At 29.0% G+C, this 21772-nt stretch overlaps 1 protein-coding gene across 2 annotated transcripts in view; it reads right to left on the bottom strand.

Moving 5' to 3' along the window:
* LOC142323777 (S-adenosyl-L-methionine-dependent tRNA 4-demethylwyosine synthase TYW1-like) overlaps positions 1-19453 on the bottom strand; it is a 44281-nt gene extending 24828 nt beyond the window's left edge. Inside the window, exons 1-5 of one of the 2 annotated variants that reach the window (XM_075363976.1) lie at positions 18961-19453; positions 17183-17278; positions 15680-15877; positions 6217-6399; positions 1858-2097 (exon numbers count right to left, since the gene is read on the bottom strand). In XM_075363976.1, the coding sequence (XP_075220091.1) occupies positions 1858-2097; positions 6217-6399; positions 15680-15877; positions 17183-17278; positions 18961-19308 (1065 nt within the window). In that variant the 5' untranslated portion in view covers positions 19309-19453. The remainder of the gene's footprint in view (positions 1-1857; positions 2098-6216; positions 6400-15679; positions 15878-17182; positions 17279-18960) is intronic. The other variant, XM_075363975.1, reaches the window with a different exon arrangement.
* Positions 19454-21772: the final 2319 nt, after the last annotated feature.

Raw genomic sequence — 21772 nt, forward strand, 5'->3', positions numbered from 1 at the left:
GTAAAATGCCATTTATGATAAACGCTACTTTACAATTACTGAATGTAGCAAAATAGTTTTGTCAAATATTAAAGTCCACTCTTCATGAACTTGTAACCAACAGATTGGGTTTTTGTAAGTAGTGTGAACAATGGGTATAGAAACAATTTAAGATGCCCACAGAATGAAAAAATGGAAATGGCATTGACTTTCTTTAGCATTACCAGAATAAAGGAAGTGTAATTCTTGACAATATTATTTCTGAGGATGAGACATATATTTAGTTCATCAATATTGAGATAAGTGAACAATCCGAACAGTTGATGTACACACATTTGCTGAACAATCCCAAAAAATTCAAACAAATTATTTTAAATAAAAAAAATAATGGATACTGTATTTTGGGATGTAAAATTTTGTTGCCAGAATTATGAAGCCAAGTACGACAATAATCGCAGACATCTATTGTGTAATATTATCAAAGTTTAGAAAAGTGACATTGAGTCAGCCCCGTGGAGCAAGTGGTAGCATCTCAGACTTTCATTCAGAGGTCCCGGATTCCAATCCCGATCAGGCATGGCATTTTTCACATGCTACTTGTCATTCATCTCATCCTCTGTACATAACGGTAGTCCAAGAGGTTAAAAAAAAGAGAAAAAAAAGAAAAGCTATAGAGAATATACAATGAGGGATAACAAAAAGAAGATTTTTTTTCATGACAATGCACAGCCTCAACCACTGCTAGCACTAAGGATGAACTAAACAAGTTAAGAGGCAGATTTTGGATAATCACCCTTACAGCCCTGATTCAGCAAAGACAGATTTTGATCTGTTCACAAAATTGAAGAATTGGCTGGCTACTCAATATTTCAAAAGCTATGAAGAACTCATGAATGGATGAGTACTTTGGTTGTGCCATTCTTTGAAAAGGTAATAGACAACCTGGTGTCACGACATGGAAAATGCTTAAATTTGAGAAGAGACTATGTCAAGAAGAAGTTATATAAGCATTTAAATTCTGTATATAGTAAATCTTTTTCAATTATTTTATTTTTATTACTCAACTGGAAATTAATTTATAAACAGGTATCATATACTATGAGATTGAAAAAGATCAAAACGTAATGCTTCATTCAAACTATTCAGATCAGTTATATTTCATAAAAATGCCTCTGTAACAATTCAATAATAATTAAATTATATTAACAATAATCTATGTTTTAAAAGCAGTGCCTTATAAGAATCAAAATTTTGGCTATATTCTGAAATATTTTTACCTAAAACTACCTCTAACTTATCCATGAAAGCATTTAGCTATTTTGTTTTTGTTATATAGTATATAAAGTTTTTTTTAAGTAAAAAAAAGAATTTCCATCTGAGCTGACAACTGAACCCAATTCTTCTTAATAGTAGCTGGGATTAACTATTTGCCAATGTACAAACTATACTCTGAAAAAAAGTAAGATTTAATAAATTTCTATGTAAAAGAGTTTTTGGCGTTTCTGAACTGAAAACTGAAATTCTGAACTAATTTTAAATTCTGCATGGTCACAGTTAGAATAAAAAAAACTCAATAGAGCAAAAAACTGGTAATAATTAACTATCTGCAACAGAAACATGGATATTCTTACTTATCATAACCGGCAGCAACAATTGTATACTGCAATATACATTTCTCATCTCTTATTTATAAATTTCTCATTTCTACATGAAAAACTTAAGCGATTATATGAAAATGGAATGATTACATTATTAGAAAATGTAGTTATAAAAAAAAGTATGACAAAGCCAATAAAACTAAAACTAATTTTCAGTAAATTAAGATTCCAAGACTAAAATATAAATAAAATAGTACAATAAACAACCGTGATCAATTACCTTGGTCCAACGACACATTTTAACACCAGAATGTGTACCAACAAGTTTATAGCCTTGTTTAGTTAAAACTTGGCGTAATGATGGTGTTATCATTTCTTTAACTTCACTATCAGATTTTTCAAGTTTACTTTTTTTCTGTTTTCCAAGCATAACACCAATATCTTCTACATCCATTAAATCTGATTCTTTATCATCCTCATCATCATCAGTAGTTGGGATATCTTCAGTTGTTTCCAATGGCTATAATAAAACATTGATAGCATTATAAATAAGTAATTTTTATATGATATGACTATCAGCACTTTCTGACTGAGTTTATCAACACAAATAATAAACAGATAAAAATAAAAAAACAGCTTTAGGTGTAAAAATTGGTAAGAGTAAAAAAAAAAATAAGATAATTACTCTTTCATGACAATGTATTAGACTTTGCTAAATACTTTATCTTTTACTCCTTAAATAATGTTCCATGAAAGGTCTTAAAAGTAATAATCTGTGCAATATACAATTTTTATGAGAATTTATAATCGGCAATTATTTCTACAACTGCAGAAATGAACTGTTACTTTGAATTTATGAACTTGAAAATGTTTAAAGAACGTTTAGTTTTTGCATAAATTTGCAAACTTTTGCCAAAAGTCTAACATTAACTCTATGATATATCAATCAGAAACCTTCTACCCAATTGCATTACCAAGGTAGTAATCAAGGTAACAATCACATATTTATAAAAATAATTTTTTAATTAATATTAAAGAAATATAGGATGCAATTCTTCAGCACTCAAGCACCTAAAAATATTTTTTGAATTTTTTCCAAACAATTAGTGATTATGAAATTCTATATCTAAGCACTGTTGTGAAGATTTATTTCAATAACAAATTATCTAAAAAGTAAAGCGAAAGAAAGAAGTAAAAAAAGAAAAAGCAAAAGGAAAAAAGAATTAATATTTGATTAAATTGAAATAGCATATCGCTTACTTCTTTTTTCTTTTCGCTTTACTTTTTAGATAATTTGTTATTGAAATAAATCTTCACAACAGTTCTTGGATGTAGAATTTCAAAATCACTAATTTGAAAAAAATTAAAAAATATTTTTTGGTGCTTGAGTGCTGAAAAATTGCATCCAATATATTTCTTTAATATCAATTAAAAAACTATTTTTATAAATATGCAAAGTTATTAAAAGTAAAAGATTACATCATAAAAATTATAACCAAATGCCTCAGTCCAAGATAACCATTACCAATTAAATTCCAATTTCTACTAGCAAAATAATTTTTTTTTTAACTTTATAAGGACATTGTTTTCTATGGTGAGAAAACCATCATCTATTTTAGAGAAAACCATAAAAATGGTTTTTTATCCCATTTTTTGGGAAATGTATTGAGTAAGCTCAATAAATTCTATAATATGTATGCACATAAATGCTTATTTGTTGAAATATGAACTTTCGTTATGAAATTTTAGTTCGTTTTAATGATTACTTCAGTCTAAGATAAAGACATATTTTAATGCATAGATTTGTTCTGTAGAACTTACAGAACTCAGAAATTGCATGTATCCAAAAAAGAGCATAAAAACTGTGTTTGCTCATATTTTTCTTTAAATAATGGATTGGGGAAAATGTTTTCAAATTTTAATGAAAAAGTAAAACAAGGTTTTTTTTTTGATACTTCAAATGAAGTTTATTAAACTTGTACTGTTTTAATTGACCATCTTTTGAGGTAAAATCATAATCTTGTCACTGTGGAACTTCTGTGTCTTCTACAAGAAAAACTGTGATAAATGATTTTCACAGGCATCTTTTGAAACCAACTTTATGTGATTACGAAAGTTCTGTAGAAATCAAAACAAATGGTACTCTGATGGTGTAAGGTCACGGCTAAATGGTGGACACATCAATACTTCTTAGCCAAGCTCTCTGAATTTTTGACAGGTCACCAAAAAAGTGTAGGGACTGGTGTTGTCATGATGTATGACACCTTCCCTATTGATCAATTTTGTTCACATAATCTCGATAGCTTAGTGTAATCTTTCCAGTTGTTGACAGTAGAAGTTAAAATCAATTGTTTGATCAGGCAGCAGCAACTCATATTGAACAATTCCTTTCCAATCCCATTTCACACATGCATATACCCAGCATTAGTTTTCTTAATAACAAACCTGGCTTTTCCGCTGTTTGTAGAGATCTTGCTTCATATTGCCCAAGGTAAAGACCTTGCTTCGACCACGACCTTTTCCATACATTATTGTCATACATGATTCATTTTCTATCACTCATAATAACCTGTTTCAAAAATGGTTTCAATCTTTTCTATAATTTTATCAGTTACTTGCTGATCAGTGTGAGATGCATCAAAATTTCCAGACTGAAAACATATAAACCAACGTTTTGCCACATACATGTACTGATACCACATCATGTCCATAAACATCACAAATTTCTTTAGCAGCTAGTTACATTGTCCCCTTTTTTTGTAACAAAATTTCAAAATATATCAAATCTCTTCTTATTTTCAAAATGCTATAGCCTTTAATTAAATAGAGTAATACAACCATAACCTTTCTAAAAATATTCAGTCATATGTCTTCAAAAGCATGCAAATGTTGCCAGATTTGATTAATATTACCAAAATTATTTGATACTAAAACAATCTACTGAGAAAAAATGAGAAATTTTTCCCCAACTCCAATTCAAATGATACATTATTTGCTCTTTAAATGATGTGAGTTTTAATTTTCAGTGATTAAGAACTAACTATAAAGTATCAATTTAAGCCATTTTTATTTCTGGTTTTTAAATTTAACAGTCTTCTACTTCCAGCATTCTACCCTCTGAGATATACCAGGAATTTTGAAACATATACAGTTTAAAACTTTATCCCTAGAACCCAATGATTGGCATGGCCAATAAATTGTTGATAGCATAAAAATTTTATTACTGAAAACTCAAATATTTAACTATTCCTCACTGATAATAAATGCTGTTTTTAATATAATCTGATTGTTCAACAAGACCTCAAACATAACATACTGAGATATTAAGAACATGAAATGAAGATGAAATGTTGATAAATTGTTTTCTTATATTGGTCCTCATATATACCACTAAGTATAACACATTAATTTTTGATAGAATGTGTTCAAAGACAATGAATAATGATTGAAATAATAATAATGTAAAAAAAAATTAATAAAATAAAGCAGCAGTTCATTCACATAACAAAAAAAAAAGAAAGAGCAAGTATAAGAAACACTCAATGTAGGTAAAATACAAATAAGGTTTTCTTGAATAATTACAAATAATTTTAACAAAATACAAAAATTAAACTTCAACAAAAAAAAAATGCAAAAGAGTATGATACAGTACTTCCACAAATCAAAATGTAGAAAACTGCTGTGCAAAAATCCCAGCAAGCTTTAAATCTTAACACAGTTTCAATTAACTGCGTTAAATGAGGTTACCATTAATTAAATCAAACAATTATTGACTTCACTAATGTGGCACTGATAATGGTCAATGTAACCATTGGGATGGCAACACCAATATAAAGTTATGGTAAAATGTAAGTAGTATGTAATAATTTAGTTGCATTTAATCTTTTTCACTATGAAATTTTTCTTTTTGCTTGATTATATTGCCACATAAGTAAGAAAATTTTGTTGGGATATGGGAATAGAAATTTGTAGCATGTGAAAAATGCCGTAACTGAGCAGGATTCGAACCCAGGACCTCCAGATGAAAGGCCGAGACGCTACCAATCTGCCACAGAGATTGGCAATTTCCAACACAAATGATAATTCTTACATGAAATAAAACATATTTTAAGAAATGAAATTGCAAATTTCTTACAAAATAATAAAAATTAAACGATTGTAATATACCAAGCTCTTCTATTCTGTTTGTTTTTTGTATTCTTACGTACTCTTTTTTGTAACAATAATTGTGTTCATATCCCACTTCATCTTTCAATATTAAATTTAATATACACTCAATTACATAATCAAACCTAACATATTCTAGGGATTAAGTACTGCAGAAATGGCAATGGGCAAAATAAAACTAAGTATATTACAAAAAAACTAATACTAGTAATAACAAAGTTTAATAATAAATTCTTAACATCATAAGAAAAATAGTAGTCTGACATAAACAACATACCACTCAACAGAGATAGGAAAACAAAACAAATCAACCCAATTGTAAATAATTTAAGCTTACAAGTTAACCATACGTAACAATGAGAAAGGAATTTTACACTGAAATTATGAGAAAAAAAAGATTTGAGTTAACAATTAAACATCAAATTTAATTTTGATTAACAAAATTAAATATCAAAAAAAGTGAAAAACTCACCTTATTAATAGATGTTATATTTGGCCAACATTTTACATTGAATAAAAGTTTTGAACACCAGGCATCAAAGTCTTTTTCAATGCTTCCATTTTTACTATTTAATCTATTTTCATCACCAAGACCTAACTCAATTATCCGAACTCCTCCCAGTTCAGCCAACTGTTTATCAACTTTTTTAGAAATCTAAATTTAAAAGAAAAAAGACAAACATGTTCAATTGCATAAGTCACATAAATAAAAATCTTTAACAGAACTTTCTTGTAGTGTCTACAATGGTAGACTGTTTTTCCTAGGTGCACATATAGTTACATTTTGGGCAGAACTAACAAGATAATTCCAATATGTACCTGTTTATAATAAAATCAGGCTCTTCCAAGGAAAGATAAAATTTTATACAATTCTGACGTTGACATTGGTTAACAAAAACCTTACAAAAATTCAGACATAAGCTATAATTTAACTCATGTAAACTGATTAAGTAAAAAATTGAATCTTAAAACAGATTAAATAAATAATGGAATCACTCAACAATCAACTAAAAACGATTTATAAATTGTGTCAATGGAACTGAATATTCATATCTCATCTGCCTATTGAACTATCATATTTCACCTGCAAATAGTGAAAGCCTACTGAAAATAACATAATCATTTTTATCAAAATAAGAATGAGATTTCAGCATTGAGTAACAATGCTTACTGTTAAACCAGTACATTTTTTAAAAATTATATTTTTTTTAGTATTTGCATTTATAGTTCTAAATTTGCTATATGTAAGAAATATTTTTTTAACGTACGTTTGTTTTGAATTTTTAACCTACATAAATGCTATTTAAACAGATGACACTTGTATAACTCAGTTCAGTTATTTCAATCAATAGTTAACAGTCTGCAACAAAATTTAGTCAATTTATTATTAGTTGTTTATACATAACAAGTTATAATGAGTGCAATTTGTGATCCTGCCAAGTGAGAAATATGAGTAATCTGATTTTTGATGACAAAAACAATTTTTTAGCTAAAATTCAAGGGCAAATTTGTGATATTTACAGGCTGAATTTATGAATGATGCTAAAGTAAGACACTGTGCTGTTCATTTCAAGAAGGGCAAATGAACATTAATGAGAAAGAACATGGCGGCCTTTGTTGTTGATAATGAATGATTTGATTAAAATATTTGAGAAAACCATAGCTTCACCATGTCAAAATTATCACTGATGTTTCATAATCTTTGACTTAAGAAGTTTTGATTGAAAAATTGGGTTATAAAAAAAATTATGTGTCAGATGGGTGCCAAGATGTTAACTGACACACACACACAAGGGAAAAGGTCTTGCTAGGAGAAAATAAATTTTTGCAGCATTACAAAAATCAAGGTGAAGAAGTTTTTGATCACACTGTTACTGGAGATATAACCTTTTTTTTTCCTGTTTAGCCCCTCCGGTAACTACCGTTAAGATAATTCTTCAGAGGATGATATGTATGAGTGTAAATGAAGTGTAGTCTTGTACATTCTCAGTTCGACCATTCCTGAGAAGTGTGGTTAATTGAAACCCAACCACCAAAGAACACCGGTATCCACGATCTAGTATTCAAATCCGTGTAAAAATATCTGGCTTTACTAGGATTTGAACGCTGGAACTCTCGACTTCCAAATCAGCTGATTTGGGAAGATGCGTTCACCACTAGACCAACCTGGTGGGTTGGAGATATAACCTGGATTTCTTATTCAACCATCAAGACAAAACAGCAGTCAACGTAATGGCAGTGTTCATTATATCCTAGACCAAAGTTCAAATAAGAATGTTCAGTAAAGAAGTTTATGGCTACTCTGATATGTATTGCAAAATGTTAAAAAATCTTAGAAGAGCTATAAAAAACAAACAATGTGGGATGCTATCTTGCAGGATTTTGTTTTGTATGACAATACCTGGCTTGGCTATTCACTGCAAATCAAACAGTGAAGCAATTGGAAAAATTTCATTGGAAATCTTTTTTCAATCATCTGCCTGACTAACACCAAGTGATTATTTTCATTTTTCTTCATCTTAAACAATGGTTTCCATCACAAGGGTTTGTCAATGGCAATTAATTGAAAAGTGGTGTTACTGTATAGTTTAAGTCGTGGCGGCGAAAATTCTTGAAGAAGGAATGAAGCTAGTAAAACACTATATAAAAAATGTGTTGGAAATTTAAGGCAGCTATGTAGAAAAGAAGTAAAAAAATGCTGTTTTTATGCATAAGTAGTAGTTTGTAAATATTTTTCAATTTTCAAAACTGACCTTACTTTAAAAAAACATGCTTTGTATTACTGAACAGCCTAAATTTAGTCATTTTAATTATTTCTTGGAGGGAAGTGTGTAAGTGTGTTTTACATAAATTCATTACACAGACATATCTACATTTAACTGTAATAAAATCTGCTGTCATACATGTAATTCTTTCTAATACAGATAATTATTTTCTTCCTTAATTCAAAATAAAAAACTCCTACATTTTTTTATTTTATTGATAAAACTAAAATGTAATCTAATAAATTTTTTATATCAAATAATTTAATAGCTAAATTAACACTTTCAGCAAAAATTTAAAAATAGTCTGATGAGACAGCTTAATGTCTGATGTGAAGTAAGACATTTGCAATGATGTGGAAAGAGCGATTTGATAGTTTTTCTAGGGTTGACACCCAAGAGAGACAAATTTATCTTTCACTATGATTGTTAAATAAACTTTAAAGGGATTAATGCAAACTGTTTACAATTCTTTTGTGAGACTGATCAGGCACTCACTTATATGTAAGTTATACAATGATATCAACATATTGAGTGCAAGGAGTAGCTGATAGAATTCATTGGTTTCTGTTTACTTGATTACATACCCATTACTAATGCCAGTAATGAATTGATCACTTGGTATAATATATATATAAAATTTTTATATTTTTTTATTACATAATTATTATTATTTATGAAATATATATATATATATATATATATATATATATATATATATGTGTACATTATATTAATCCAATCAACCAAAGTACAGAATAATAAAATAAAATAAAATCGGATGACACCTACCTTATTCCATAATTCAAGCAAGAGCGCTTTCACAAGTCCCTCCCATCATCAAACATTAAAATTGAAATTAAAAATCCTATACTATACATAAGATTTAGAATTCAAAATTGTTAAAAGATCTTTTACCAAATTGAAATCAAAACTAAAAGTTTTTAAATTCAAATTTTTTTTTAAATTTAAATTAAAAATTGCACATATATATATATATATATATATATATATATATATATTATAATAATATTATATATATATGAAGTTATTTAATAAAATTAAATTAAAAAGTCAAAATTAAAATCAATATTAAAAACAAAATAGAAATCCATGTGGACTAGCTAGCTGAAGTTATGTAACTGTACAGAGTTGAAGTATAATGAATTATCAATGTCTAAAGAGTACTGCTATCAGACATTGATAATAAATATGACAATGACATTAGACATTGATAATTCATAATACTTCAACTCTGTACATAACCTTGGCTAGCTAGTCCACATGGATTTCTATTTTATTTTTATTATTAATTTTAATTTTGATTTTTAAATATAATTTAGTAAAATATCTTTTAACAATTATATTACATTTTAAATCTTATGTATAGTATAGGGTTTTTAATTTCAATTTTAATGTGTAATTTGGTACGAGAATGATTTGAGAAATTATATAGAGCAACTGATGATGCGAGGGACTCACGAAAGTGCTCTTGCTTGAATTACAAAATATTAGGTGTCATCCTATTTTATTTTATTTTATTATTCTGTACTTAGGTTGATCAGATTAATATAATATGAATCTGATAAACATACATATATATAAATATATATATATATATATATATATCAGAAATAATAATAATTATGTAATAAATAAAGCAACATAATAATTTTAATTTACAAATATTTCTAAACCAAAATGTAGGGCATGTGAATTTATCATACTGTATGACTTTTTTTTTGAGGTTCACAAAATAGTTTTAAAAAAAATTAAACTATGCTAAGATTGAATAAAGAAAGACCAGTACATTGTGAATCTTTTAATTTTTATTTTTATTTTGCATATGTATCTCAACTTAAACTTTATAATCTGTTTAATTATTATTGTGCATATCTCATTATTTGTAACTATTAACAATTTTTGTTGGCTGTATCATATATTTTTTTAAATTTGTAAATGTAATAAATAGTGTACAAAAATTAATTTATTGTTTTATTTTGTTGATAAAATCACTTAAAACATAGAAATACTAATACATGGTATTGCAAAAAAAAATTGTAAGGAGTTCATTAGTCTCAAATTTTGAAACAGACAAAAGTATTATTTCTTTTACAGAGCAGCGTTTCTCAATCTGGCAGTCACAGCCCCCAAAGGAGGTCATGAAATTAGCCTACACTTGACATATAAACAATAATGAAATCATTTTAAGAACAAAAAATCATTTATTAAAAACATTTTACATGTAAAGAAAATAAATTAATAAGATGGTTGTTTTTCATTTAAGATTTTCCACACATGGATCTATGTTAGAAAAAAACAAAAGCAAATTGTTTCAAGTGATAAAAGATGATTCTTGTATTTAGTTTTTAGTGGAACATAGACAAAAAACTATTTTCACAGACGTAAGACTTGGTGAAAGGAAATAATATTTTCAATGCTTCTGTGACTAAATTTCCATATTCACTTCAACAAGGAAGTCAAAACATATCTAAATCTTCAGATATGAATTGTAGTTGTAATGTTTTATCAGCAGACATTTCAAAGAGCTGGTCATGAATCTCAATTGGTAACTTAGCAGATGCAACAATGTTTTCACTAAAGGAATTACCCATCTCTTCGAGAAATTAATTTTATCTTCTGGGAAATACTCCGCCAATCCGCCAACTAAATTTTGGCTCATGCAAATGCATCTTCATGCTATCCAAACTGTCATGAATAATGGTGCATTCTTCATCCAGATTTTTTTATAATCAGAAGTGAGTAGAAACATATCAAAATTTTTGCTTTGAAGCCAAATAATCAAGATATAAAGCTTCTCAATGAAAGCATGAACTTTGTCTCTCTTTAATAAAATGTTTTTATCACATCCTAGTAAATTCACATTCAAGTTATTTAAGTGTGAAAATACATCAGTAAGTAACCCAATACTCATTACTCATTATTACTCATATACTCATTATTCTGTAAAACCATTGAGGTTGGCATTTGTTTATCCTGGAAAAATATTATTGATTCATCTTGCAATTCCAATAACCAGATTAATACTTTCTCCTGCGATAACCATCTGACTTCTGTATGGAAAAGAAGAGATTTTTTCTTTTTACCCATTTCATGGCATAGTTTAGTAAACAGGCTATTCTGTGAAGGAAGCAGTGCATCCATTCCGCCCTTGGTATAAGATGATCTTTTAATTTTTCAGAAATCCACTGTGTATCACCTTTGTACCATCACTACATACTGTAATATATTTTTTCCAATGTGTTATAGTTTTTAGTTAGTAGCTTCATCAAGCCCACCAAAAAGGCATTGTCCTGTTGCATGACCAAGTACTGATTTGTAAAACAACATATTTCTTTGATTGATCTGTCCCTATCGCACTCATATCTCACAAAACATAAGAACTAAGAAATGTTTGCCACATCTGTTGATTCATCAAATTGAATACTACAAAATTCACTTGAACTCACTAGCTGAATTATCTAATTGTGAACATCTGCAGCCATGTCATCGATTCGCCTTGATATTATATTGCTAGAAAGCGGAATATTTTGCTTCTTCCACACCTATTAAAACATTGACCATATCAATTGCAGCAGGAAATATGAGGTTTTCTGTGATTGTATGGAATTTGGACATCTTAGCTACTCTTAATGCTTCAAGTGTACTTTTATCAGTAAGGCTTGATTTATAAACAGAAGTCTGTTGATTTCCAAAGTACGTAATTTTCCTTCAAAAAATTCGAAGGGTTTGCTTTTATGATCTCAACATTCAGTTTTCAAGTGTCAAATTAATTTTGATGGCTTCATGTTTCATTGGAGAGGATTTGAAAAGAAACAATGCATTGCAGTTTTCCATCCAATGAGGTAAAACCATAATTTAAAAAACTGTCATTTAAATAATGAGAAATAATTCAGGGTAGCCCAGGCTTGCAAGATACTCCAGTTGTGGAATTTACAACATAAGATGGTGTTTAGTCAAGAGAAAACAATGATGATGTTGCTCAAGGGCGGACTACCTGTTACACAAAGACCTCATGTATCAATGACAGGTCATCGAATTAGGTATGTCCCACTGCAGAAATATCTAGGTGTTATTCTTTATGAGAATCTTCCATTCAAGGGGCACTTTCAATACGTATAATGAAGCAGAACAAATAACCTTCTGCTTTCTTCAGTATTCAGAGAGAAGTTCACCCCGACTGGGAGCTTAATTTCAGAACCATGCATGCTCTACAAAAGGGTGTATGCAAAGTTATGCAGCTGTATGCTGCACCTGTCGGGGATACATTTGTTACAGGAATATTTTGTTGAGAGTCCAGTGTCTCCTGTTGTTATCTGTGATTGGTGCCTACAGGACTGTCTCTCAAGAGGCGGTCCTCATTATTTCTGGTATTAAGCCCATTGACAGCCTTGCAAAATATTAACATTAACAATACGAAAAATAATTTTTTAACATAAATTGAACATATTAAGCATATCAAAATTATTTTGAATCATATATATGGAGTCATAGAAAACACATTTCCACACTACTCGTGTCATATTTAAAAAAAATATATAAAATAAAGTAATTAACATTAACAATACAAAAAAATAATTTTTTTTAACATTAGTTAAACATATTATTTATATCAGAATTATATGGAATCATATATTTTGAATCATATCATTAATTTTTCTCTTCATATACATAAGGATACTTTCCTGCACATATAAAGATAATGATGACCTCGCATCGAATACACCTATTTACCCAGTATCACTGTCCTGTCTCATTGAACAAAGAACACATCACCACTTCTGTGCGAGCCAACTCAAAACACGTCTCCACTCCATGATTGCTAAATTCACACTAGCCCCGAAAACAAAGAATGTCAGTCTGGCTTCCCCCACCAGACGTCCGTTCGTATTTATGCACGTACACACTTTTTTCTGAGAATGTATATGCTCTCACCAGCCCACGATGACATCACCGTCTGGCTATCCAGACCATGTCAGACATCAAAAAACAAAGTTATGTAATACAATTTCTTATCAAACTAATTACGTTTATTTAACTATTAAAATAATATAATACTATTGCCTATTTTCTGTTTTTAATATCAGCTAAGCCAAATGAATATTAACTACTTAAGAAAATATTGAAACTTTTTTCTTTATGACATAATATATATATCGTTCATAACCAACAAAATTTAGAATGGCTACAGCATTCTTTCTGGACATGATGCTTTTCGAAGTTGGTTGGCCAGATTTGGTTTAATTAATTCAGGTTTCTGTCAGGAGTGTAGGGCCATTGATGATGTGTACCATGTCTTATATATCTACTCCAGGTACAAAGCTGAACATACCAAAGTAGCTAGAGAGCTTGCAAGGATCAATTCTGGTTTTGATTTGCAAGTTAACTGGGAAAACGAAAGGGAATGGAACATAGGTGTCATTGTAAAAACTTGTCTTTTTACCAATCAATTCATTATATATGGCTCACTTCATTTTTTCACAAATTCATCCATTTTGCATAAGAATCTAATTGAAAAAAAAAAACAGTTACACCGTATGACCGCACACTAAAAAACCAAATCTGCAATTGTTATTATATTCAATGAAACTACACTTTTAAAGACTTAAATGAAAACACCAGATGCATACTTGGCATTCCAAACTAAACTGACATTTTGCAATTCCTTACGCCTCTTTTATACTGCTAAGAGCATAATGTGTTCAAATCTACCATACACATATTTAAACATGACGCTCTCATAGTGAATATTATGCAAGCAGACCAAATAAAATCAAGTTGGAACATGTAAATTTCTCGTCTGTACACTTAATAGATGCATGTTTGTACCTGTCGCTACCAAAGCAGCTAAATAGTTTTAACTCTGTTTCATTGGGTTGGGATTGGGACGTTGCAAAATATTCATTATATATTTTTTTACTTTTTGGGAGTCATGGAGCTAGAAAGGTTTAGAATCACTGCTCTAAGTGACCAATTCCATTCATGACTAAAAAATGGTGCCGAAAATATTTTCAGACCTCAAAACACATTCAATGAAAGAAAGTGAAAATAATAATTGGAAATTCCATAAATGCACTTCAATATAAAATTATGAAATTACCTTGAGTGTTAACCTGTTAAAGTCTGAGGTGAAAATTAATCTGTATAAGACCAGTGATCTCTTTTTGTTCTTGTACAATTACTAATACTTTTCTGCATTTAGAATTAATAATTTAACCTATTTACCAATTAATCCTTCATTACAATTAATTTTATTGTATAGCTTAATCAAATTGTTGATTAACATGAAGGGGTGAAAAATATGGGGTTTGCTGGTCTGCACTCCAACTCAGAGATATGAGAAAAAAGTAAACATGATGAACTAATAAATGAGAATGGTAGTTAACCTGATGCCTGTTTAAACCAGACCATATAAACCATTTATTGTGTGTGCAATGAATGGTAAAGCTCAGTTAACAGTATGCTAACAATCATCACTGACATATAACTTCATGTTATGGTTATTACCAGACTTTCTATAAAATTACTAAATTCCATGGTTTGCAAAAGCTGAACATCCTTCTTGGGAAAAAATTAAAACTCTAGATTTTCAAGCAAGTAAAGTAAGAGTTAATAAGCAAAGTGAAACACAAATGTCTTTCAATGCACAAGCATTGACAAGAACATAGCATTATCTAATCTCACCACTATACTACACAAAATTAAGGGTGATAACCCTCTTCATTTTATAAATAACAAACAAATAAACAATTGAAAACAAATATATAATGAATCGCTTGATAAATATAAAAATCATATGAAAATTGGTTGGTGTACACTATTGCGTAGTTTTTTCTAAACAAGGGCTTCAAAACTATGAAAATGATTTTTAAATTTAAAAATATTTGTAAATTAGAAAATAATGAGGAATATCAGAACCAGGATTTTCTTAAAATAACAGACAGCAGGATTAAATTGTTATTGTTTAGTCTAGCATTTTCCTTAAAAAAATATACATCAGGTATTATATAAAACTTTACCATATTTAACCCCAGACAGATATTTGTCAATGGTAATTAACACAAATCTACAACAAACATTCTCATCTAGTATGTTTGTTAATGAATATATTTGAATTAAAAGTATTAATGAAAACATGGTAGATAAACTTACATAATTGTAAGTAACTCCATACTCTGAATCTCCAAGTCCAAATACAGCATAATTTAATCCTTTAAGAAATGTTTTTTCAACTCTAAAATCATTAACAGATTCATGCAACCAGTCACAGAATACTTCACCTGAAAATGGAGGTGAACCTTTGGTATAAGTAGGTAGAATAAACACACACAGTGAATTAGGATTATTAACCTAAAACAAAACAATTACAAAAAAATAAATTTCAACATAAAGGTAGTTCATGTAATCAAATAATTTGAATTATATTCTAATTTACTGACAAACCTTTAATCAATCTCAGATATTTTCAAAAATAAACCACTACTTTTTTAGGCTCTTAAAACAAGGATTAGGTTTAATCAGTTTAATTCAAAAGGTGCAAGACAGAATAAAACATCTTGCTTTCCCTTTGAGACTACAAATTAAAAAAAAAATCTATCAGTCAGAAATATACATCGAGTTATTAATATGTTAAAAAAAATATAATTATCCACAAATTTTTTATAAAATTTATTTATTTTTCTGTAATGTGAACATAAAATTTATTAAAAAAATAAAAGTTTGTAGCCAAAGTTTTATTAGGGCAATTTATTTACAAGTAATAATGAAAATTTACATTCAAAAGCATTTGTTCTGTTACTATAATGATTTTTATGACTAGTATCACAAATATTTCATTATAATTTTTGACATCAGAATTCTATTATTTACAAAATATTTGTCTTTTAATGATAAAATAAAAAAACTGTCCAAGAACATAATTATCAATAGTAATACTTATTTTGATTTATTACTAATCTAACTACTTAGATTTTAAGAAAACAAGGCCAAGCTTTACCTAATGCATTACTTGTGCCTATTATACAAAAATTAAACAGGAAATCTAACTACTACCCCATTGATCCATAATGTCTAATGAAGCATCTGTCCTGAAAGGTACTAAAACGATCATGGTGTTACATATTGAAGCAAGGTGATGGTTGGCACAATCCCATGGTACTTATTCAAGAAGAGATGGAAGAAAAAGAAAATCGGACGGTAGAGGATAAAGATGATCAACCCAAAAAGAAACTGCCTCTAAGGTGGTTCTTATTTATCCTGGACCAAGGTATTACCCAATTCCTGATTAGTTTATCTCCTAAATTATCAAAAAACTATTTTATCAAACTCAAAAAATTATTTTGATTTTAAATCATTTTTAATATAAACAAGTACTTAATTTAAATCCAATATGGGCATTTTTTCTTTATATATACACATTTAAAATATATAAACATATTAGAAATCAAAAAACAATAGAAATGGCACGTAGATCAATATCAAGTTTATCATCAAATAACAAAAAAACCTATTTGCCCTAACTTTTTTCCTGAGTGCTCATTAATTCAAATAGTTATATAATAGATCAATTAATTTGTTTTTTTACTAAAAATTTCAGAGATCTTCAGAATCTTATGAGTATATATGGCAACTATAAATTATACTACAAATACTAACCTCTTCCAAAATTGCCTCCTCTGGATCGATTCCTTCTAAATTTGTAATTGTTACAGGTAGAAATTTTTCTTTTTCAACTAATTTTAAGGCAAATGACTGCAAATAGAAAAAAACAATAATACACAGCAATTAATTTTTTTCAAAACATTGTTCAACATGTAAGTTGAAAACAAAGTTACAATCTGTAACTTTATGTCAAATTCTAGTTCGCAAACGTAAACATTAGGGATATATATATATATATATAATATACATCCCTAATTTATTCTATAATATATCATTTATTACACCCCCCCCCACACACACACACACATATATATATATATATATATAAATAAAGCCATATATAATTTGTAGAGGGAAAAAAGGGAAAGAAATTTTTTATCCAATTTAAAAAAAATAATGAAGGTTTATTATTACCTTTATTTAGTGAGAATCAAGTTTTTAGAAAATTTAAAAACAGATTAATAGAATATTTGTGTCCCAGGCAATTTACATGGCTTTGCTTTGAGACTTTGCTAAGAAGTTTAATGATGCATATAAATTTAAAAATATATATATAAAATTATAGTGACTCATGAAAAAATTAAAAAGATATTTTTGTTTTAAAATATTTTGTATTACTGAAAAATACATGTGTTTAGAAAAATGGTTGTAACTAAAATAGATATCCAGGTAGCAAAATAAACTTTTGTTGTAAATAAATTGAGGGATTGTAGGCTTTCTAATGAAATAAAAAACAATGGTTTTTTGGGGGTTTTTAATTAGCAAGAATGTTAGCTGGATGTAAAACAAAATATGATATGCCTATTCATCAAATGCTTAAATCACACAATCCACATTGTAATTAAAAATTATTACTTATAATTCACAAAAAAAGATTCTTTTGACACTTCCAATTATTTAAGTATAATGAAAAAATAAATGACCTATCTTTGAAATGCAGCAAGCAACTGAGGCAATACAATGGTGCAAACTCAGTGACAAGTTTTCATGTTATGTCAGGCATAGATTGGAAGACTTGTAAGTGTAAGCACACAACTCAACATCTTATAATGATATTTTTTTATAGATATTATTTATTATTATCTTCTATTTAAGCAAAAAATCTGGAATAGTAATTTACATGACCACCATGATTTGACATGTAATGACCCAGTACACAAAAATATATGGATGATGGAATCTCTAACAAAATATCCCACATCCGTGTCCCATAATTAAAGCAACTTATATCATATTTAAATGTTACTTGAATGTAAAAATATATATCTATCCTTCTCCTACAAAAATAAAATAAATAAATAAATAATGTGAAAATAACTATCTTATCTTAATATGCATCAAATCTGAACATTATTTTATTGTAACTATATCATAAAAGCTGAAGAAGATAAAGGAAACACACTTCCATCAGAATACAAGTTTCTGAAATGTATTCTTTTTTCAAAATATTAAGCACAACTAATTTTATAACTTTTTATAATTAACACTACAATTATTTTAATAATACAAACAACTTACAAAAACTTGTGACAAGCTTAATTACAGTTAATATGTCTTTGTGTAAGGAGTATTAAAAAAAACTTAATCCTACAAAACCACTAAGCAAAACTAATCAATGAGAAAGTGAAATGATTATTTTTTAGTTACGTATCAAAAGAAGTTTAGAATATACTGCAATAAAAAAATTATCTACACTAACTGAAACCTAATTTAAAACCATCTACACAAAAACATTTTGAAATAAAGGAGTCAACATGTAAACAATAGCTTACCTGTGAGGTACCAGTTTGTGTAGCAAAAAAGACACGAATATATTTAAAAAAGCTAGGTTTAACATTTACTTGAATCTCGAAATCACGTTTAATAAAATTCTGATTACAACATATTTCCTTTTGGCAACTTCCATTTTTAAAAATTAAATCCTCAGATTGGTTCTGTTTACCAGAGGAAGAAGTCAAACTACGGCCTGAGCCAACGTGTTTTTCAGCTTCTACAGCTCGCTGTTTTCCCCTGATACTTCTATCTTTGAAATAATGTAAAAAAAACACAATAGTTACAACTGCGATTAAAGTAGGTATAATGCAAAACGGTGTTAACGAAACACTAAAAATTGAAAGCATTACATGAAGTTGATAAATACCGTTAAAAAAAAAACTCTGGTCAAACAAACTTAACCTTAAACAATGACTGATAAAACGGAATATAACCTAAATTTCCGACAGTAACCCCACATACACGAGGACCACTGTGGGACCACTGTACGCAGAACCAACGCATGCTTGTTAGATTTCTTCATTACCAGATTCGATACTGAAGCGCCAAGTGAATAAATTGTAGAAAAGAATTAATTTTTTTTGGCGTTAGTTCTATCTTTCATTATTTTAACAGGCGATACTTTTCTTTAATTTTTTTATTATCCCACTCAGATCAGTCTCTAGTCCTAGTGACCGTTGAGATCTGTACATGTCGTGCTCGACCGTTAGTGCAATTAAATGCTTCATGCATGTATTCTAGTCCAAAGAATTGCAAAATATGGAAATTAGACTTTTTTCTAATTTTGGTAGCTGTTATTCAAAACTATTGTTCATAAAGAGCTCTGATAATAGTTATTTATTTATTAGTTTTCCTATAAAAAATATAGAAAAATATTGAATGAATTTTTGGACGTTCTGCAGAACTTTCGAAGGTAGAGTAGTCGCCACGGAACGGCGAGCTTGGACGATCAGTCCGCAAGTTACTGCTGTACTATTGTTCTGTGAAACATTGACAGAAGATGATTAGTCTTAGAAGCATAAACATGCTGCAACTGTTGTTTACGAATCAGTATACTTTTATGTGTTTACGGTATTAAGAAACTGACATCATATTTCAAATACAAAACACTTCATTTTTATTTTTGTTTCTCTTTTGATTTTCCATGTACTATATAAAGTTCAGTTTTGTGGTTCTACCTCTCGATACGGTTCTTTTAGCGTGTGTCGTGTATTTTGTTACATAGTCAATTAATGTACGATACGATATTTTAAAATAATATTAATAATATTTTAAACTTTTTAAAATAGTTCTGGCTTTTGGAATAGTTATGGCTTAATTTAAGTCTGTTGTGAAAGGCAAAAACCTTCGAAGACAGGCGCACATAATTGTAAGCAATGCGTATGATTCACTAAAAAAAGAATCTTTAGCTATATTAAACTTGATTGTAAATCAAGTTTTAATTAAACGTGAATTTTAGGAAAATTAAACGAATGACAAGCATTTAATTGCTGTAAAGAAATGTGAAGAGAGATCTGTAGCTAGATGTGCCATTTTCAGGACGCAGGTTCAAAGTCTAACAAAAGAAAAAATAGAACTTTGATCCGAGGGATCAGAATGTTTGTTCATCACCCCGAAATATAAAAACGTTCTAAACCAGTTACCGGATTAGATGATTCTGATAAAGGTGTGGTTAGGTGACCTGTGAATGAATTTCACTCAAAGATGGGGAGCTGTCAACAGTAAACAAACTCTGTAAAATCAAAGATTAAAATTAATTTTAACGGCAGTGAAACTAGTTTAATAAGAATTTTGAAAGAATTAGGTTCTAGGTGGCGCAAAACAGAAACGAAAGGAATATTTTAGTTGAAAAACACGATATTAGGCAGAAAAGGATTTCATATTTGCAGGCAATCAGTGATTTTAGAAAATGTAACCGAGCGATCGTATACTTAGATGAATTCTATGTTTTATCACCTCATTAAATGGAAAAATTATGGGCTGACGACAGCGGTGCAGGACTTTATTTATCAATTGGTGAACGCTTAATTATAATTCACAAGATGAAATGGGCTTTAACTTGGACAGCTAAATCAAAAAATGGTGATTACCATGATAGTATGAATACTAAAAATTATTTGAAATGAGCTGAGGAAATATTAGTTCCTAACCTTCCTCCTGAGTCTGCAGCAGTTGTTAACAATTCTTTCTTTCATAATACCCTTTCTGAAAACTTCCAGCAAGTTCCTGAAAGCAAGAGACAAGACATTACTGTTTAGCTACAGAAACATCATATTCCACTTTAGTCTTGAATGCTTAAATCACAATTGTATGAACTAATTAAATTGAACAAAGTAACAGAAAACGATACCGATTTGACGAATCTTTGGAAAGAAGTGGACTCAAGTATTGCGGCTTCCACCTTACCATTCATTTAATCGAGATGTTTTGGTAAGAAGTAGAACGACATGTTGCGAACCACAACATAACGTTTAAGATATCAGTAATGTAGAAACTGTGTGATGATAAAATGAATTCGGTGGGCGACGAACATTGGAAACCTTAATCTGAAATGGTTAAAACAAATCGAAGGTGAATATTGGAGCCAAGAATCGTTAATAGATTCTCTGACAAAATCTTTCATTGTTTCTTTATGCAGTGACAGTGGTAATAGTGACAATTTCACTGAAGATAGCGAGGGGAGCGTTCTAGCTGAGGATTTAAACGGATAATTCATTTTCCAATAAGTAATTAAAGTTACAGTACTAACTCTATCGCAATATTTACCGTGTAATTTGTAACATAATATTTTGTCACCCATTATTACATTTT

This window comes from Lycorma delicatula, chromosome 4 (genome assembly GCF_047948215.1).
Source record: "Lycorma delicatula isolate Av1 chromosome 4, ASM4794821v1, whole genome shotgun sequence".
Taxonomy (NCBI): domain Eukaryota; kingdom Metazoa; phylum Arthropoda; class Insecta; order Hemiptera; family Fulgoridae; genus Lycorma; species Lycorma delicatula.